Source organism: Amblyomma americanum, chromosome 1 (genome assembly GCF_052857255.1).
Source record: "Amblyomma americanum isolate KBUSLIRL-KWMA chromosome 1, ASM5285725v1, whole genome shotgun sequence".
Lineage (NCBI taxonomy): Eukaryota > Metazoa > Arthropoda > Arachnida > Ixodida > Ixodidae > Amblyomma > Amblyomma americanum.
The window spans coordinates 33359775-33381517 of NC_135497.1; the positions used below are offsets into that span (position 1 = coordinate 33359775).

The 21743-nt window shown below is 46.1% G+C and overlaps 1 protein-coding gene across 1 annotated transcript; it reads right to left on the reverse strand.

The window, feature by feature from the left end:
• Positions 1-215: 215 nt before the first annotated feature.
• LOC144112584 (uncharacterized) lies at positions 216-17374 on the reverse strand. Its single transcript, XM_077645385.1, has 6 exons — positions 17177-17374; positions 16114-16598; positions 14576-14868; positions 13461-13643; positions 9100-9912; positions 216-8280 (listed from the first exon to the last, which is right to left on the reverse strand). Exons 1-6 carry the CDS (start codon positions 17353-17355, stop codon positions 7900-7902), a joined length of 2334 nt encoding a protein of 777 aa, XP_077501511.1. The 5' UTR covers positions 17356-17374; the 3' UTR covers positions 216-7899.
• Between the last annotated feature and the right edge of the window lie 4369 nt (positions 17375-21743).

The following is a 21743-nucleotide window of genomic DNA, read 5'->3' on the forward strand; positions in this document are numbered from 1 at the left end:
CACTACACAAGATGAATGACTGCTTTTAGTGCGTTTCGGCAAAGTTGCACATGACTAAATTCGGCGGATTTTATTTTTTTGATCAAGCGTTAGTTTTTAAGATGGCCGCGCCCAGAAGATGCGTTTGTCCGTGGAGCTGTGGACCAGGCGATGGTCTAGTTCGGGAAGGTTTGGTTTACTTCTCCCGAAGACGCTATTCTTTGAAATTGGTGTCGGTATAGCTGTGCTACACGTTAACATTTGTTTAGCAATGTTTCTTAGTAGCAGTGCTGGTCTTCTGATGCCAACTTTTTATTTGAAATGTCCGATTACAGGACAGACATATGACGGAAGCAACAAGCACTGAAACCAAGGCGCATAGGGGAGTGTTTCTATTTGTTTTAAAAATGAATTTGTGGTGCTGGCCAATGAGAGAATAATAATGTATTCCATCGCTGTAAGGTAATCATAAGAAATCAGAAGAAAAAAAGCCACATGCCGCCGGTGGGATCCAAACCCACGATCTACGAATTTCGCGTCCGGTGCTCTACCAAGTTCGGTTAGTTCACTTTTTTAGCCATTTCTTCAAACCTACGAGGCGTTTCGTCACAAATGTGCTTGAAATTAGCCTCCGCATGCTTTTGTACTCTTAGAAACGCACCACTGAGATTTGTATTCTGAACGCATATTGATTTCACAGACGTGGTCCGTTGCTGCCGCTAGACTCGGTTCTGGCTAGAAGCCAAATTTTGCGCCGAGCGTTTCTTCAGGTCTGTCCAGTGTGGCTGTGCTAGTTCCGCAAAGTTGGTGCCGCGAAATGTGGAGCTCTGGTTAAGGTGAGGCTGCTTCGACCTTTGAGCACCCATGCTTATCACTTGGTAGAGAGAGGTTGGTCAGATGGTTCTTGATAGTCACAAAGTGAACACGGGAGGAAAACCTCACGGTGCTTGCCAGTGTTTCAACAAGAGGACTGTTATTAGTGACTTTCTTATGTTTCCTTATAATTTGGTATCTATGTACAAGCGGCGACTTACATCAACAAAAGGTATTGAACATCATTGTGAGATTGCTCATGCCCTTCATTTTTTTTTGCTCTGGAGGCGAAACCCAGTTGAAGTCAGTGGGCTAATGTGTAGTTGAAACAATTTTTAGGCAACAAAACGTGCAAATTCTTAACAGGAGAGGTGCAAGAAAAAGTTGAACATCTACATGTTACTTCAGGTTTCAAATCTTGCTCAACATGAAGCCATTGCAAAGATGCGCACATGGTGTTGGAAAGCACGATCTTGCATACTGCACAAACCAAAGCCAGCTGCTAACTGCTGGTCATAATAAATGTGCTCACACCAGTTCAGACAGAGGATGGTTGAGGTCATCAAAGGGCACATTGCAGTACACATGCTTCCTGCCGGCTTTTGAAAAACCTACTTACTATGCATCTTATTTGATGTTTCATTTGTCGCATACAGCAGGAGCTAATGCTATCCACATGTGGCTATGAGGGTAATGCCAGAAGTAAGCTGACGTGCAAACACTAGGGAAAACTCTGTCCAGTAATAAACCAAGGTGGCTGCTCTGTGATGCACTTTGTGTGTATATGTTAATGCAGGCCAACATTACAACTCTGTATGCAACCCATGTACAACCGATAAACAACTTGGTGTCAAAAGTCTCTCTGCCAGCAGTGAGCATATTGTTACGTGACGGCAAGCCAATGAAAACAGGACTACATGAAAGATGGCGATGGAATGATTTAATGGCGGTGGGCCTAGCGCGAGTGCTCCGTGCTGCGCCACTGCCCACTTTGTCGTCTAGTCCATGACACTACCCAGGGCTCCCGAGCGATCGTCCCGATTCTGCGAACTACAACCTTTGTCCGTAAAGTCCCGAAACTGAGTGATTAAAAAAAATGCATTTAACATTGAAATCATTTGTGCAGCACCTCTTCGACATAATCTCTCTTGCAGTCTATACAGAGCTTCCAACGCTTCTTGAGATCTTGGAAGCAGTTGGAAAACGCTTCTTTTGGCAGGGCTGTCAGCTCCTTTGTCGTCGCGTGTCGAATGGCCTCCACGCTCCCCATCCAGCGACCTTTTAGGGCTCTCTTCACACGAGGAAACAGGAAAAAATCATATGGGAAGAGGTCAGGCGAGTATGGTGGATGGGGAAGTACAGTAATGCTGTGCTTGCTGAGAAATTGTCACGCTGAGAGCAGTGTGCGGCCTTGCGTTATCGTGGAGAAGGCTTCATTGTCCAGATGCCCATAAGTCAGGGTGACGGTGTCGCAGTGCATCACGCATGTGTTGGAGCACGCGGATTTCAAACTCCTGATTCACCGTCCGCCCTTGTGGGACGAACTCATGGTGTATGACATTTCTGGCATTGAAAAAAAACTGTCAGCATCGTCGTTTTGGTCTTCTAAACTATCAGCATCGTCTTTGTTTTGGTCTTCTGTCGCCGCACCTTCCTCGACGCCGGAGAGCTTCTGGACTGTCATTCGGCGCTCTGCCTTTTTGTTTGAGGATCGTTTTGAAAACACCATGTTTCATCTTCTGCAGTGATGCTCTCGACGAATGCAGCATCTTTCTCTACCTCGGAGAATAAATCAGCGCTCACTGATGCCCGCGTGTTCGTCTACGTAGTCCTGTGTGAGGGAGTGTGGCACAAGTCTGGCATTCAGCTTTCGTTTCCCCAAGTTCTCACCAAAATTTGGTGTCATGTTGTCTTACTAATGTCGAGAGCATCTGACAGCATGCGGACTGTAATGATGCAGTCTTCCTGTACGATTTCCCTGATCCGAGCCACGTTGTTTACATTCCATGAGGTTGAAGGGCACCCCTGCCTTGTGTCATCTTCCACCGATGTTCTCCCCAAAACAAACCTCTTGTGCCACTCGAAAACTTGTGCCCGCGATAATCTCTCGTTGCCGTAAGCGTCACGAAGGAGCTCATACGTCTGTGTGGCTGTCTTGCCAAGCTTCACACAGAATTTTATGTTTAAATGCTGTTCGAGGTGGACGTCCATCTCTCCACATTCACTCACAGTAGAATGCACAGACTAGCGACAACGTATTTTTCTACATGTAGTGCCATCTAGTGGCCGCCACAGCAACTAACATAAATAGCTCAGGTTAGCCCAAAAAGATGGCGCTACACATACGCATCAACATTTGTTTTGAGGAATCATTTATAGAGAAAATAAACGAGTCTCGAAACTTTACGGACAAAGGTTGTAAAATACAGTGGCGATGAAACGTAAGACGTGGCGATGGGCGTGGTAGAAAGGATGAACAGAATCCGTGAGAATATTTTGTATGAAGTAGCCAAAACAATTTGTGCCGTTCTTGACGCCGCATGAAAAAGTTAACACTGATTAGGAAATAAATGACTTATGTGCAGTAAGAAATGGGAACATTGGCTGTGCCAGATGCATGCATGTTGCATCCCCGCTGCAGCCATAGCTTGAGCAGTGGCAAAGGGAAATGGAGCTGACAAAACAGCTTATTTGGGGTCATCCATTCTTTGACTTCCTTTTAAGATACAGCGGTGAGCAGGTAAATCAAGGCACAGAATGTCAAGTGTTTGGGAATAATGCTCTGATTAAATGTACTGCCAGGCTCTGGGTTCAAAAATTCAGCTTGGGAGGTATGCTTCTTCATTGCGCATCCCACTCACTGGACACATGTTGGATGACGCAATACTAAATGTGCCCATAGAAAAAGACAACTTCTCATGTCACTTTGCCATACATTTCCGGATTTCTGGGTAAACTGCAAGATTTTGCCCCCACTGCATTGGAAAGGCATTCAGGTTGAGAAAGTGAGTATTCCACACACCGTCACATGCCAACAAGCAATGAGTACAGCAGCCTCTGTCGTTTCTCTTCCGTCACTGCAATGGTTTCATATTCGGTTGTATTAGCCACGGTCTGTGTTTCTGCATGCACCCCAGGCACATTTTCAGCACACGAGTCAGTTATTTCCATATCAGTGCTCATTTTTGTAGCGAGATGTCAAGAACAGTAAAAACTTTTCTGGTTACCTTGTGCAATGGTGGTGCATCTGTCACCAGTTCAGTTATTTTGGTCAAGCTTCAGCAGTGGTGGATTTTCGAAACAAAGGTACAGCATCTACAAGCGAGTGACAGGGTACAAGAACAAAGATAAAACTCGGAGCCAGATAGCTCTGCTGTTACTAGTTAGACAGCTGGAACTCCAACAAAAGTATGAGACCTTCACACTTCTGTGCCGCAACAAAAAATCTAAGACGTCCTGAATCGCTTCGATCAGCATTTCACAAGGGACTGCAGTACAACATATGCATCGAAGTATTGCACCACATGAAGTAATGACAAGCCAAGCTTTTGACAGATTCGTGCAAGCTGTTAACGTACAAGAGGGTCAAATCAGCACTATGCACAACAAGATGATTACGAACCGTGTAGGCATGGAATCGGTGACACCGCACTCTGCGAATGTTTTTTTGCATGAAAAGACACTTGTCCTATGGAAAGCAATCAGCCACTGCATGGGAGCACAACTATGTTGTACGTCAAAGAAATGCAAGCACCCAGGTCGGAGGATCTCGCACCACATTGTAACCGACCAAAAGCTTCTGACCTCATGCTAGGCGAAAACTCCGAATGTGTGCTTGCTTGCTGCCAACCGTTTGAAAGTGTCCTCATCGACAGAGGCCCACATCAGTGCCAGCTTTCAAAGACCAATGCAACACGTGTGGTACACCCAGCTGTTACACTGTGTAACAACGAAAATTTGTCAACGCGGTAGTGGCAGTGCTATCGCTGAGCATGCGCTACTGGCTGGCTCTAGAACAACCGCCGACGGCCAGAAGAACACCGTTCAGTGCCTGGTTCTTTCAGGGCCATTAAACCCCTTTTCAACTGCATCATGTTGCTAGCCCTTGAACATTTGCATATGGTGTGAACATTGTTCAAAGGTGCACCCCCCTTCGTTAGATGCATTCAGTTTGTACTCTCCGTCACTTGTTATGGCAGCAAACCAAAATGAATGCACGTGGTGCCACTTTGGAACTGGAAAAATAATCAGACGTCAGCCTCCTTTCTTCTGATGAGATTCAAAAGCAGTCCTACCTGCCAGTGCTAATTAGCCTTAATGACAGTGCAATTACTTGAACTGATGCAGTAGAACGATTGCAGGGAGAGTTCTTTCTAGTGGATTTCACCGGGTGCATCAAGACTGAATTCTTTGTTGTTAGTCTGCCAAGTGCAGTAACTTTTGGGTAATGTGACTCCCAGAGACTGAAGTTCATCCCACACCTCGACAAACTTCACTGCAGGTCAGCTGATTTGAAAGCCAGAAATGAAGAGTTGGCAAGCATAATTGAGCATTACAGCGATGTACATGTTGAAGGGACAGGTCTTCTGCATGAAGAGTACACAGTAGCACTGGACAAAAGTTCGGAATATTCATTTTGGTGCCATATGGATTCTCATCAGACATGAATGGTGAGTTAAATCAAGAAATGCAAACCCAAGGAAAAAAACAAGTGTTCACACAAGTTGCTGAACCAGCCCATTGGCAATTCTGAATAAAAAAAGATGGTTGTGTTCAGATCTACCTTGACCCATGAAATCTGAATGAGGCAAACATCCATAAACATCCATACATCTGAATGCTGACATTTCATACCTTGCTGTCAAATTTAAATGGTGGATCAGCGTTACTCAGATAAGCTGAAGTTAGCAGGGACCGGCTACACTGGCTCAGAGGCTTCGGCATTTGGCTGCTGGCTTAAATGGATGTATTTCAATGAAGGCAAAATACAAAAGCACCTGTGTGCTGTGCAATGTGCGAGAACAAAAGAACCCCAGTTGCTCCAAATTAATCCGGAGCTCTGCACTATGGCTTCCCTTATTGTCCGTGTGACACTTCGGGACATTAAACCCCACAATCTGCAATTTGAAGCCAGCAATGGCGAAGATCGGTTACCTTGGCCATGTGGTGTCTGCTGATGGAGTCAAAGCAGATACAACAAAGGTCAAACCTTTCATGCAAAACATTTAGCCAACTGGCCAACAAGACCTACAGTGCTTTCTGGGCATGGCTAACTTCTTGACAAAGCTTACACCACAAGGAGACCTCTAGTTTGGGCTAGTTGGTTCATGATTCACAAAGAAAACGGCGCGAAATACGGGGACAAAAGAGAAACAAATATGACGGGACCATCGCCAATGCGGCGAGTTGGGCGTGTTGGTACATGGTTTTCTGGAAAAGCAGCGCTGAACAGACGAGGACAGAGACGAGGCGACAACTGAGTTTTATTTCGCGTAAAACCTGCCTTTTTATAAGCCAACACGCCGTAACAACCGTGCACTCACGCATTCGCAAAGTCACGAAGCCAACTCACGCCGTACAACAGATCACTGAAAGGGATCTAATACATGAAGCAGGATAAGTAACCAAGTAACATTTTATCATGGCCATCTGGAAGAAAAACCCAAGGGACGTGAAGAAAAATATAACAAACAGCTCTGCACAAGTATGAACATCAAACGATCATGATTACGCAAACCCTTAACAACCGAAAACTATACAACTACATGAGGAGTGACACCAGATGACCAACAGGACATGTGGAAAAGAATGAAAATTTAAGACCAAAGCTGCGTCAAAGGTAAAAAAGACGGCGAAAGTCGTGATGAGTGCGAAAACCTTTAACATTTGGAGCCGGTCAACCGGCAACCTTATGAATGATATCTGATGGCCAACAAGAACATGGATAAAAGTGAAGAAAGTCAAAAACAGGTTCAGACCAAAGTCTGCGTGAAAGGCACAAAAAGCAGACAGGAATTTGCGCAAACAACGGCACTTCGTCAGAAAGAATAGCACCCAATGCTGTAGGGAGTGCACGACAAAACAAACCTACAAAATTCCTTCTAGCAAAGTGAACTCCTCGTTGCTAAGCGTAATGGATGGCTTGCTGACGCATCTGCTCCCTTCTTTCCTGATATAAAAGGCTTCCATCACCTCTCTCTACTCTGTCCTTTCCACTCCTCAAGAAGATAGTTTTCTCGAACTCAGGACGGCAATTCCTGCAAGCTTTGCAGGGATCCACTGGGAAGCTTCCTTCATTATTTCGCAGGTTTCGGCAGTGCTCGCTGGCACGCTCATTGAAGCATCGACCTGTTTGGCCAATGTATATGAGCCCGCAGCATAAGGGAATCTGGTAAACAACCAGAGTTCTGCACTGTGTGAACTTGTTTTGTTGTTTCACAGTACAAGCCGGTTGTTTTTCTCGGTTATTCATGGCGCAAAGCCTAGAAAGTTTTCACGGGGCTGAGAATGTGACCTGAACGTTATGTCTGCCTGCTACTTTAAGGTTGTGCAAAACCTTGTGGATGTACGGTATTACAGCCACACGACGAAATCGGATCTCTGCTTTCAGTACCTTGCTTCAACTTCTGCAGAATGGCTTCACACACGGAAGAAACCACACAAGAAGGGTACCCTGCTTCTTTTAACTGCTGAACTTGAGCGCTGAAACTTGACGAGGTCATATGGGGCATGATTTGTTCAAAGCCGCTTGTAAGGAGTTCGAAACAATCGCCGTTTCACAAGCTTCGAATGAGCACTGTTAAAAAGGGAGCAAACCTTTCTTTGAATGTGGACTATACATCCAACACAAGTCATCTTAAGAAACCGTATCCTAAGATCGAAGAACTGGAGTTCACCATTTGTCGGGACCTCTTTTGTCACGGTTGTTACGGCGTGTTGGCTTACAAAAGGGCAAGTTTTACGCAAAATAAAATTCAGTTGTAAGTTGGCGCTGGTCCTGTCGTGTTTGTTCCTCTTTTGTACCCATATTTCGTGCTGTTTTCTTTGTGATTTACACCACAGCTAGCCCAACAAACCCAATTCAAGTGGCTGTTGGAACCCTTTTGTTCAGTGTCCAGTTCCATGCGATTTTGCATGAGGAACCGCATCCTTGACACTCAGATGCAAGCTGTGAAGGCGTTTTGTTTTCCTGCTGCCAGCTGTTTTCAAAGGCCGACCGGCATGAACTCTAGCTGCGCCTCGTGTGACACCTGGACGGCGCCTTGCTAGTCCAGTTGGTTGCACCTTGATGATGCGGCCGCGCCTCAGTGAACTTGCTTTTGCTGCTGTTGAAGCAAGATGCATCGCAACTACTTGAGGCTCTGTGCGCGCTCTCTTCAACAGTGCCAGGTCTCTTTGGAGCAGGGTGAGATAAAATGGGTTATCTGCAGCCAAACTGTATTGCCGCCACAGCTCTTCTGTGATGTTCTTGAGTACCTCAGCAGCATCCTGTGAAAAACCCAAAATAGCTCAGAGATCTGTGAAGTGAGGCACTAAAGTACCAACTGTAATGACTTTTGCAATGTACCTCTAGCACCCCACTCACTTTTCTGTACTTTTTGTCCTTTCATCTTATTGTTTACAGCTGCCCTTGGTTATAATGGCCATGTGTTTAGGTTATTCCGATATGGGCACTATAATTTACAAAGCAAATTGCACTGTGGAAGTTTGCAAGGTGCCAACATGATGGATTGTGGAAAAGTAGAACATCAATGCACTGCATCAAGTGAGAGCGTGGGAAGGTTGATAAGCTGGAGCATATCTTGCAATAAACCTGCATCCTCATATACTTGGCACTACTAACGATGCTCATGTCATGAAAGTTATATTACATACATCAAGTACATAAATGTTTAATGCGCAAACACAGAGAAGTAAGCTGTTTGTCAATCATTTTTACAAATAAACAGTTTTTTGGACTCGCTGAATTATTCAACATGCCTGTAAGGCACGGTACCACAGAAAACTTCCAATAAGAAGCAAGAAATACTAAAACAGCTATGCACTCTGGTTACGAAGAAAGTTTCACATTACACTTGTACTCTGTGACCAATGCTGCCTTTGAAAGCTCTGTTCATTGCTGAAATCGGTGTAGTAGCATAGTGAGAGGGTTGGTTACTGCGAGTCCAGTTACAGTTTTGAGCAGGACAGAGAGAGGTTTCAGCTCCTCTTAAATGAGAACCTTGCAAACTGCTTTAGGGAACTGCCATGCAGCCAGACTTGAAACTCATATATTGTAATGCACAAAAAAAAGAATGTGCCCCAGACCTCACGGCATTGATGATTGGAACTTGGCCCTGCAACAGCAAGCTGCTCCTCAACTTCCATTGTGTCTTGGGGCAAGCTTGTAGCATCTTGCACCAAAGGCTGTGGCTGTGGCTGGACAGGTTCATTGCCTGGCTCGCCTGAGCTGCTCCCTGGCTGGTCCCATGCAGACTCACGGAAGTCACGGAAAAAGGCAGGATTTTGACACTTGTCACCTAGGGCAAGCCATGCGAGCTGGTGGCGGTCTTGAGTGCTAAGTACAGGAGCATTTGGGAATCCTCCCCCATAGGTGCTGTGAACAAGTGCCTGGTGCTTGCAGAACGCCCCCTGCTGGCCAGCTCGGCAGGTGCAAGTGCCGACATCCTGCCACACTTCATAGAGTTTGCCATCCTCTTTGCAGCTGGGAACTTCAAACAGATTGCTGCCAAGGGTGCGGATGCTTGCAGCAGCATTTTCAGGCATCCTTTCGAGGAGTTTGTCGTATAGGAGCTTGTGGCTTGGTACACGGTTGTAAGCGTGCTTCAGCAGCCTCTTCTGCAGGTGACCTTCCCATAAGCTTGTGATAAGGTCCACAAGGGCGACAACATTAAATGCTTTATGCCTGCCCAGAACCACATCCTTAAGGACCCGTATGGATGCTTCAGCGAAATTATTGGTGTTGTGGCCCCTTGTGAGCATTCCAGAGCGGTACAGAAGCACCCATTCTGCCTTGCGCTCCAGGAAGCCAAGAACACGTGCTACGTAGCCCTTATGAGACTTGGCCTTCATTTCCGCTATGGCAGTATTCAGGTCATTAGCAGTTGATGCATACATAATCTGCAAAGGAGATTATAAAACACATGTCGAATGCACACCAATATTTGCCTCCTGTAATGGCACTATTTGTGCATAAAAATTTATATTAAGTGATCTGTCTCTGTGTCATCTGCGACTTATGCTTCTGATGTTGCAAGGTAACTAACATTTCTGACGCTACTCAATATCGGGCTGCTAAACACGTAGCAATGACAATTTTCTATGAACTATCACCTTGTCCCAAATATTTCACCAAAGTGGTGTTTCCATTCTCATATTCTGAGTTTGTTTGCCCCCTTTTATGCTATAGGAGATGTGACTTAACTATCTGATATGTTAATGATCGTATGTTGCATTTTTTACAATGTCTAAGATTGTGTGGGTGTTTTTGGCGCTTTACATCCAAACCTCACTGTTACCTTCAAACTGCACACGACTGAGAACAGCAGGTATTTTCAATCCATATTAAACACACTTGTTGCCATTATAGCTATTGATTCATTATTTATTTGTGGGCACAAGTTTGCCTAATCAACAGTTTTCCGCCAAAGCTTTCTTTCACCTTTCTCCTTGCCACCACCGCGTGACAATTTTATATTAACAATAGCCTGCATGGCCCCATTTTAGAATGTAAATACTTTAATACCTATGCTACTAATAACCTTTTCTGGAAAACTTATGTTAACTACATAACATAGCACCATATGCTCGCTATTAACGACACAATTGCTCACATCAACATCACTCAAAACAATGACAGCTATAGTATATACTGCGTCCAACCCTGTTTAGAATCCTCTTTCTAAAAGTTACGCAAGCAGATTTTCACTCACTAAAGCTGGAGTGAACACACAGAATCAATTACTTTAATGTGTGTAATTAGCAGCATAGCAGAAACATTACAAATATGCAACAAACTCTAAACATTGTATGTCACTATGTACGTTTTTCTCACGTTTTTCTTAATATCAATCTTTTCAGAAGATTTCTCACTCTATTAAAAGCACCTAAAGGTACCACTGATCGCTCATGGCACTTGCATTCATGTAATGTTCATCATCCTCACAAACTTGATGTACCTCTTCAATTAATAACACGTATACAGTTATTTCTGTCAGAGACATTCCGTACTTGGAACTGCTTGCCAGGCACATTAGCCACTATCTCCAAACACACTAGCTATTATTCATTTCAGTATGCACTGAATTTAAGATGGGTGTTGTGTTCAATGTGTTGCGTCCGATTTTATTGCTCTGGTAGTTCAAAGAGCATGTAGTTATTGATTTCATTTAATTCTACTTGCAGCACGGTTTGTATTATACTCGGTGTTTTTGACTTGCCTCTTCTCTTGCCAACCCAGTGGCTTTGGCTGTCAAACGTAAGCTTGCAGGCTTGATCATAGCCGCAGTGCCTTCCGCATAGGGATGACCGACACCCCAACCTGTGACCACTGCGGCCATGAAGAATCAATTGGCCATATATTGTGCTCCTGCCCGCAGTACAGTCCACAGAGGGCATGCCTTAGCCACGAACTTGACCAACTGGACGACCAACCGCTATCCGAAAAAAGAATTCTACAACATCGAAAGGACCTACCGTCGCAGAAGAAGGCCGTGCAAGCGCTTTTGCGCTTCTTACAATCTACCGGCCTGTGTGGAAGACTAACTGGAACGCCTAGTGTGTGTGTGTCTCCATATGTGCATGTTCCTTTTTTTTGTGCGTTTTCCTCTCTGTCATCCTTCTAACCGCTATCCCCCATCCCCAGTGTAGGGTAGCAAACTGGAGACTCACATCTGGTTAACCTCCCTGCGTTTCCTTCTCTCCCTCTCTCTCAATGGAAGTGAAATACAAAAATACCCATGTACTATATGATGTCAGTGCATATCAAAGAACTCTCAGGCGGTATGAAATAACGTGGAGGCCTCCACTGCAGTGCCCCTTGTAGTCCATGTGTCACTTCAGGACATCCAGTACCACGATTTACATTTTTCTTCTCATCTCTGCGTCTTTGTGACATTTGACCAATTTTATGCATTCTTTTCCCTCCTCTCCGCAATGCTTCTTGTAAGCTGTGACGGTGAACTAAATAGGCATGCAAGCTTGCATTTGTAATGAGTGCAGATAATCATTATTTTATGACTACATAACAGAACACAATGCTTGAATGCTTGACAAGTCAGCCTTAATTATAGGCCGGACATCCCAGCCCAAACTTTTGGCAGGATGATGAAAAAGTCGCAGAATGTTTGCTACCTTCTTGTTACATATTTTAGTTTATGTGGTACTGTGCTCAAATAATCCATTTGTTACCGCACTGCCATTGTTTACGAGCTCTGCCTATCCCAAATGTAGTAGGGATTTGATGGATTACCCTTGTAAAGTAGAAATTTAAAACTTGTTTATGCAACTATGACATGGAAGCCATCATCACTTCAGTGCAACTGTTTCATTACTTGGATATAGTATACCAGTTTCCTCTATTATAAAATTGCATTGTGGCAGCTAGGTTTGTTTGTTGGTATGGTAGCTGCTGACAGTTGTAACCCTCCTCAGTGAAGTATGAACAGAGAGCAGTGGTAACAACTGAAAATACTTTATAATAATTTCACATCATAGTGATATGTGCAAGAAGGGCACGTGGCTAAGAAAATGGGGTTCTTTGGTACCGTTCCTTTGGTGCATGAAAAAAAAATCCACAATATTCGCTACATCTACAGCATGTTTTCACGGCAGTCACAATCATTCAGGCGCACATGATTGCGAGAGCATGCTCATTTAATTTAATGAAATGATTTTCCTCTAGGGGCACAAAGAAATGAGACAACGGCCCAGTGCCCTAGAAAATCTGCTTCGTTCTTATGCTTTTAAACCCTGCCCCCATGCCATGAAATGATGCTATACTACTTCTGCTGCAGATCTGTCACTGATTTCAGCACAATAGCGTGCTTAATTTCATCTTTGATATCATGAACCACAATGCTAATGCCAGAAATTTATGAACTTGCCTTGCCTTCAGAGTTTATAGCCATCAATTCTACAATTCCACCATCTCTCTATGCCTTAGCAAACCAAAAAAGTATGAGTCGAATTCTTTTAACTTCACTCTGTGATTGACATCATGTTTATATTACGTTGCAATCCACTTGCACAGACCACAGAAATGTTTTTTTTCTGGGTTTTTAAAAAAAATCTGTGTAGAAGGGAAAGAAAAACTTGCCATGTGTTAGTGTTCCAGAAGCCTAACACCCTACAGTGTTGCAGATAAAATGTGCAACTATTTCATACTGTTTCAGAGGGATCATTGGCACGAACATGTGCTCTTTGAAGCTCCCATGATGCAGTCATGTGTTGCTTTGAAGGCACCCACCGAAGTACCTTCACTGGTTCTCTGAGCCATTCATGCACATTCCTTTAATACTCGTTACTGGACATTATATGTCTGACATAGTTCATGTTATTTTATTGTAAGAATTCAAACAGCCGGCATTTTGCATCACTCATCACTGACCAATTATTTTCTAGAAGAAATTGACAAAACTAAAAGTAATGCATGCTTCATTTGCGTTCACCTTCTGAAATGTAGTCATCAAATCTCGCTTGTCATCCCTGCTGGTGTCGCGTGATGCATGTAGCCAGCGCCACTCGGCTTGGGCCACATGAAAGTGGCAAAGGAGCTGCTTGCCTTGAGGCCATGTTGCTTGCAAAGCAGCTTTCTCAGCTGCCGAATTATCCGTCATAAATGCTTGCGGTGCCTGCAGAATATAAGAAGCAATATTTTGCACCTTTGTTGCTGTAAGTAAACAACTTTATTATTCATTCTAAATGGTATGAAGACTCTACATTGCTTTTCATTTGAGGCTTTTGTGTTGCAAAGTTTGAGGTGCAAAGGACACAGAGACTTTCTGTAAAAATTGAATTTGACTGCCCAGATGCCCCTTCTCAAGATTTTATTAAACTATATGCCTAAAATATTAGCACAGCGGTAAACTGGAAAAGTAAGATTTCTTATGCATTTTTTATTGATGAAGCTTTTAAAAAGGTGGCATGAAAATGTGGTGCTAATATTTCATTATGCCAGCAGAAAGAGCAAGACGTTTAGTGGTCATAGCTTATGCTTAAGACACCATTCCTTTTGTCCTTGACTGGGGAGCAAACAGCCATTCATCTTATGTGCGGCAAAAACACTGACAAGTAGTTGGGCTTTGAATGGTGTAATGAATCGGCATTTTTGAAACTGAGCAACAATGACAACTAAGAGACACTAATGTTTGTGCTTTTATCCTCTCCTATCGAGCCATAAATCAAGCGGCCAAATATCGCAGTAGAAATGATAATGAATAAATATCAATATTTTTATTCTTGAACCTTAACATAGCACTCTATTGATATGGACATGACCTTGATGCTTTAACTTTTGTTGTGCCATCTGAAGTAACATTATTTTATGATTTATTCTATTAATTATGCACATGGGCAAATGACAGCTTTAACATGTGGCCAATGGGAACAAAAGCATGCAAATGTCATTCTGCCCCCCCCCCCACCCTTTTACCAAAGATGCCCCTATGTGAATACAACAGAAGGCGTAAACAAAATGCATGTGATGGGCCACTCTTGTTTATATCCACTGCTGTAATTATAATTTGTTAGCTCATGAATGTCCTGAGTATTATTCTTTACTTACATGAGTGCCACCAAAGCAGGTTGGGTAGCTCAGCTTCAGCAGACCAAATGCAGCTTTGTAGCTCTCGCTGCTCTGAGAACTATGTAGTAGTACAGCAAGAGGCATTGCGCCAACTGCAGTTGCTGTAAGTACCACCGTAAGACTGCTTTGTGACTCATCACATGAGGCTGTAGAGTCTACAAATATTATCTCCTTAGCAGCACTCAGTCCTTGCGTCCTTTTCATGACCTGCGTCACCACAAGAACTGCCCAGCAGGTACCATCCTCTGACCTTGTGGTTCTCACATCGGCCCCTGCAAAAGGCAATATAGGACTCCTACTTATAGCGGCATTAAGCAGAGAAGCAATGGTAAATAAGGGGCCTGTTAAGATATACATTTAAAAGTTGCCAGCAGTCAAAGCAAATCGGAAATTTCAAAAGATAAGTTTCATGTTCTTATTCATCAGATTAGGAGCAGCAGAATCATTTGTTAGATGTTAGATAATTCAACGCAACGCAACGTAGGAGAAAAGGCAGCTACATGCCTCCAATGGAATCTGAATCAAAGACCTCCACGTGTTGCAGATGGTGCTCGACCAACCGAGCTATGGCACTATTACTATTAAGTGTACCTCTGCTAGCGTGCACTTCGCATGTTGAACCTTTTTATGCCTGTTTATGGCATCAAGGGTGCCAAACTAGATACCTTCTTTATGCTTTTTAGCAAGCAAGGGAAGGGAAATGATTTGTTCATTAATATGTACACAAGAAACGATCAATAAAGTCCAGGAAAGCATAGGAGAATACTGTTCTAGTAATTCTTTTAATGTTGTAAACTGTATCGAGAAATTACTGACAGCGTAATTATTTTTTGGATGTAGGATAACTGCGTAACGTAACATGACAGAACGCACGAGGAAAGACAAGCACATGCTGCCGATGGGGTCCAAGTAGGTTGCACCTGCATGCCCATGTCTGTAATGCTATGCTTCGGGCTTAGGGTGAGGCAAATGTATCACTGGGCAGAGTAATGTTGGCATGTATGGATATTAAATCTCGATATTACAGATAATGAAAAGTAGACACTGTAGCATACTCACTGTTTCACAATGCAGGAAGTATTCATCATGGATGGGATTTTTGTTGTAAACCACACAGCTTTAGCAATGCAGACCAGAGAAGGTTGCTGTAAGCTGATTTAGACATGCATATGGCTTTTCATCCTGCTCTATTTTCACCGAAAAGGGGGCTACTGTGGCTTGAATGAATATACTCTAAAGCCTCAGGTGGTCCCTCTAAGGGGAAAGAAAAACTACTGCTAGCCGAGAGGTTACCTCTGTTGGCAGCATGATGTGCTACAACATTTGGTGATAATTCTGGTGAAGCAAAAGGTAAATATTTATGAAATACCTAGACCACAAAAATAAAAATAATCACACAGATATGTGCAAATGCAAACAGTTAAACACCCAAAAAACCTTTGCAGTTCAGTCTTTTCAAAAAGTCGCAGGAATTTCAAAGAAAAGAAACTACACTGCTCAGGTATATTGCAGCTTACCCTTGTCAAGATAGCATGGCGCTTTCTCTGAAAGTTTGCTGACAGGGTCCACTGCGCTGCCGTAATGATGATCCCGCCACAGCCGGTACCAGTAATAAACAGTGCCTGCGCTTGGATTCACGGCACCACTGGCAAGCTTCTCGGCAGCGTCATCTTCAGCTTCTAGCTTCTGCTGGTGCATAGCTATGGCCTGTGCTGGTGTGAGGCCATCATGAAAATAGGTATGGAACACAGCTCGAGTGTCAGCTGTGGTGCGCAGGAGACGTAAGGCATCGGCACAGTCTAGCGCATGATTATGGTCATCCCTGACCTTCACAATGGCACGCAACGGCGTAGCCCTCTTCAGGAATGGGTCCCGCTTCCTTGTGTCTCTAGTAACGTTTTTTATTTTGATGTCCACAAAGGCTGGGCAGTTGGTGGCCGTTTGGCCAGTAATCTTATTCCTGTTGGAGTGCTGGCATTTCCACTTCTTGTGGAATGCGATCCTAGTAAAAAACAAATGCAAATGATTTTTCTTAGAATGACACTCATATTTTTGCTTAAGAATATTTTACATTAGAGAGACACTAGTAACAATAATGTAAATATTGTGCAGTGCTCTGTAAGACATTGCTTCCGTGCGGTGAAGCCAGCCTTACAAAACTGATAATTGGAATCTGTCACAATGCAAATGATTTCACTTCTCAGAATAACGCTCATCTTTTCGCTTTAGTCTATTTTACATTAGAAAAACACTGGTAACAATAATGTAATTATTGCGTAATTCTCTGCACTACATTACTGCCATGCGGTGAAGCCAGCATAGCAAAAAGCTGAAAAATCGGAATGTCACAGTCCACAGTTATATATTTTTTCCATGACAGGCTTCAGAACTTGCACACAGCACCCTGAAGCGCGTGAATAGCTGTGATACGAGAAGCAAAGTACGTTCGGCTTCAGCGCCGTGCGCCTATGTACTTTTTTCACAGGTGGCCTCACATTGCGAAACAATTATGAATAGACGACCGCTCTTTCGAGTAATACATCAAGTGCATGGGTGAATAAAATGCAAAATCTCCCATACCTTTTAGGCTTTGCAACTTCCCAGTCAACGATCCACGTGGTTCTCGTCGCAACACCGTAGCTGGTGAGCCACTCGTACGCGTCTCCGTCGGTGTTCAGAGCCACACGAAAACAACTCACGTTCTCGACGCAATTGTCACTGTCCAACTCGCATTCGAACGGCAGCGATGATGCCGCCATAATTCACGGATGGAACACGCTACTCGAATAAAAAAAGTCCAAAGCAGCCGCGGCGGACTCAAAACTTCTTTTATGGGCGGTAATGTGGAGAAAAGGAAAGGCGGGAGGGGGCGGAAAAGGGGATGCTTCCCACTGTATGTAACAGCCGACCGCGAGAATCGCGCAGCCAATCAGGCAGCGTCCTCTCCTCCTCGCTTCAGTGCTTTCTCTCTCGCGGCGCATTCGTGTCCAGGCGCCAAAAATACGCGTCCGGGTCACCAATTATTGCCGTTGTCAGATGAGAAGGGGAGTTGGCACAGTACAGTGCCTCGTCCCAGGGTCACACATAACCCATCAACTCATCATCATTCATCCGACACCCCCGGCAAGGCCCCCTCCCCCTCCATAAATGGGGGGGAGAGTTTTTTGTTTTGGGGCGAAGGTCCTACCCGGACAAGGGCCGCAACGCGCCACGAAGGCGGTTACGGTCGCGGGGCGGCTGCCCCGCTATCCCCGTCTTCATCCGAGTCCGAGCTGTACGTGTTGTCGCTCAGGATGCTGCAGTCGCAGTTGGTGATGGCACTGCAGGACTCGCACCAACGGCTCGCCTCGCCCTCGGACTGCCCGGAATCGTCCCCTGTGAGAGAAGAGACGCGCTGCGGGGCGCGCCGTTTGAGTTTCGCGGGCGCACCACAGTGCGCGGAGCTGCCCTCAGATGGCGCGGCGGTCCCGCCGGCCGGACTGGTTCCCCGTCCTCCTCGTCGTCGCTTCCTCCGCGCCACGACGGTGAAGCCCTCCTCCTCGCCCGGCGGGGTCGTTGGCTCGTTCTCCTCGTCCCCGTGCTGCCCCGGCAGGCCGGCTGGCTCAGGCAGGCCGGTCGGCTCCTCGATATCATCCTGGCTGTTCTCTGCAGCTGCTGGGCCGCTGGAGACAGCATCCTCGGTGGCGGGAACAGGGTCCGAAGTCTTTTCTGGCGCGACAGGAACCTGCGATGCAGCGGCAGCTGCAGCGGCAACCATCGCGCGCTTCGCAACAGACGCGAAGGTGCGCGTCGCGCATTTCGCGACAGCGTGGTCGCCGCCGCACTGGGGACAAGGCAGCTCGCACGTGGCGTGGCCGAACACGCCGCAGCGCGCGCACAAAGGCACGTCGCACGCCGCCCGCACGTGGTCGCGAGAACCACAGCGCCGGCAGACACGTGCGACACCCTCGTACTCGCACTGCACCGTGAACTCGGCCACCTGCAGGAAATTGGGCAGCGCGGACTTCATTTCCATCCGCACGCGCCTGGTTCCACTCGGCACACCATCAAAACCAGGCACGTATTCGAGGGCGATGCTCTCCACGGGTCCATACTGCTCCAGGGCTCCGCGCAGCTCGGCGACGTCGATGTCCACTGGAAAACCAAACACTCGAACGACGGTGCTCAGCGTCCCGCGGTACGCAAAGCGCACCGCGGTGCCTCGCACCTCGATTACAGGGTCCGACAGAAATCGTTGAACGGCAGGCTTGGACTTGAAAGTGACCTCGAATCGGCCACCCCCAAAGTCCTGCACGCCGCTCAGCTCATTCTTCGAAAATCTAGTTACTAACACTTTACAAATGTCGACATTGCACACGCCTTGCGGCACGCGGCCGAAAAACGTGTGCGGCACGCGCGAGGAAAGCAGAGACGAGGCGTGGGGCTTGGAGTCTCGGTGCCAACTAGTTTTATTCTTTCTTTTTGCGCCGGCCCTCTCTCGGTGGCCCGCTGGCTACGGTCGACTACGGTCGGCTACGTTCCGCGCTGGCAGCACCGCGGCTTATCCGCGGCATATTTATGTTCACCACACGTCTGCTCAGGCGCTGGGTATGGGTATTGCAGCCAGAACGAAGACTGGCGCACAGTTCTGACAAGATGCCCAGCCAGATCCTGGTTCACTCTACTTGTCATCAGGTAACTGAAACCTGCACATTCTGTTAGGTACATCAACAGTGACAATTAACACGCTAAACTGTGTCACACGCAGTCATGTAGCTGTCGGCTTGCTCATAAAAGCCTAGCATTCTATTAGTCTGGTTTTACCGTGCACTCAGGTGCGACAAAAATAAATGAAGCTTGTCAACAAATGCTGAATCGGGACCTAGAACACCAGCAGTGAGGCGCGAATAAGCAAGTGTTGAGCCGTTCCTACTGCCCGGCCAGCACGGCGGCAGAGGCGCGGAGCTAGTAAAAGGCGCGGTAGCGCCCCTTGCGGCGAGGAGAGGCGTTTTGCTTCAGCCGCTCCGCTGCCTCGCGCCTCCGTTCGCGCCACTAGGCCAGAATTACAGTTCACTATACCACAAGGTAACAGGCCGTCGTCTGTGGCTTGCGATTGCGTGCAAAGAGTGCGTTTGTGAAAGGCGACGTCTCGCGCTCATAGCTTCCACTGCATATCCATAGAAAACAGTTAATGAGCGCAGATGCACGCCTCGGTAAAAGACACGGACGCCACCGGATTCTCACAGCCGGCAGCACATTGGTGTTGGTAAAACTTTATTGGATGCACTCGGACGGGTTTTACAGGAGAGTGGAGAGTTTCACCGCTCCCTTTCCTGGGTGGTAGTCCTCAACGCGGGACGCGTGTTTCTTTTTCAGCGCAAACCCAGTCAGGCCACTGCTCATTGGCTCACTCTACTGTATACGTCACTTCCGTTGCAGACGACGCGGCGAAGCGCTCCAGCAGACGACGCCAGCGGCCAAATACATCCACGTGGTCGCGCAGCCCGCGGTCCGAGAAATACCTGCGGTGGTGTCCGAGAAAACACGCTTTTCGTTTTGTTTTCTTCGGCCTTGTGTGCTTCGTTGATTTTTGTGCCATACTCGTCCCAACCAGCCCCTACCAACGTTGCTGTAATGCAGACAACAAAGCTGGGCTGGCTCGCGTACAGAGGAGACATACACGAATATACACATAAACGAGATCGTCAACATATACGAGACCCGGAAGTCTGAAATGACCACTGAATTCGTCAACGCACTTCGCATTCCTTTGGTGTTTTTCGCCCATTTTCGATCCCAGAGAGTGCGAGAAGCAGCTTGTCGAAGTGTCATTCTCTGCTGACTACTGTACATAGAGACATCTACGTGCTGCTCTTGGCAACGTGTGTGTCACACATATATATGGAGTACTCGGAGGCCCTTGATGCCTCTACTCCCTGCACCACATTATCCGGGATTTCGGGTGCCGGCGTGATGCTGCCCAATACATCCACTACAGGGCTGCGTAGAAGACGGCTGCGCGTCTAGATCCATATACAGTATTGTGCGTTTTTATCGTGAAGACTTCCAAAAGTTTCCCCGTCTCAACCGCTGGCTCATTTGCGATGAAGCTGCACACAGAGGTTGCATATCATGGTAACTTTTGTATCGTAGCAAGTTTGACAACGGTACTTACTTAGTTGAGCCGTGCATGATGTGAAGACGTAATCGTCTACGTAGAGGTCGGCGAACCAAAACCCGCAGACATTTTTTTTTCGCTGAATGGCGGCAGTGCGCCATCTGTTTTCGGCAGTGGAAAGCGTCCCGTCAAAGCCGCCGAAGCGAGCGTTGCAAGCCCGGGCCCTTTGAATATGTCGTTCCGGCCGTTTTGTCTGCTTCAACTGAAGCGCTTACAACATTTTCGGCTAACTGCGCGGAAAAAAATATCAGAACAACTGATTTAACGAGGCTTTACCTTTCAAAGAATATTGTTTGCAACGCTCGCCTCGGCGGCCTGGTAGTGACGCTTTCCACTGCCGAAAACAGATGGCGCCACTGCCGCCCTTCAGCGAAAAAAAAACGTCGTCTGCGGGTTTTGGTTCGCCGATGTCTACGTAGACGATTACGTTTTCGCATCACGCACGGCTCAACTAAGTAAGTACCGTTGTTAAACTTGCTACGATACAAAATTTACCATGATATGCAAGCTCTGTGTGCAGTTTCATCGCAAATGAGCCAGCGGTTGAGGCGGGGAAATTTTTGAGTCTTCACGATAAAAACGCACAATACTGTATGTTAACCCCTCGGGCTTCCGCCCTGCACACCGGCAGCCTGGAGTGCGAAGAGGACACCGCACGCGTCTACTACGGACGTAAAGGTTTTGCGAATGAATGTGTTCGACGCTGCAGAGGGGTGGATGGAGCGCTACAGCGCACAGACTAAAACCCCGTGGATTGTGCAAAACGCCCAGTACAAATGAACAAAGTAAGATCATTTAATCACCCATTCTAGTTTTATTCCACTGCGTAATGGTTTTAGTCAGTTCATAGAGTGCTTATTATTCCTGTATGTGCCGGAATATGCTTATCATGAATTAAGCACAATGCATTACGAGCCCATTATTTTCCTAATTGTAAATATGCAGCACTGAGTAATCAGACACAAGCAGACAACAGTTGGGAATTAATTG

Excerpts from the sequence above, each read along its gene's own strand:
- LOC144112584 (XM_077645385.1), bottom strand. The coding sequence starts at position 17,355 with ATGGCGGCATCATCGCTGCCGTTCGAATGCGAGTTGGACAGTGACAAT. Across the intron at positions 16,599-17,176 it reads GAAGTTGCAAAGCCTAAAAG|GATCGCATTCCACAAGAAGT; the intron begins GTATGGGAGATT and ends GTTTTTTACTAG. Across the intron at positions 8,281-9,099 it reads CCAATCATCAATGCCGTGAG|GATGCTGCTGAGGTACTCAA; the intron begins GTCTGGGGCACA and ends GGTTTTTCACAG.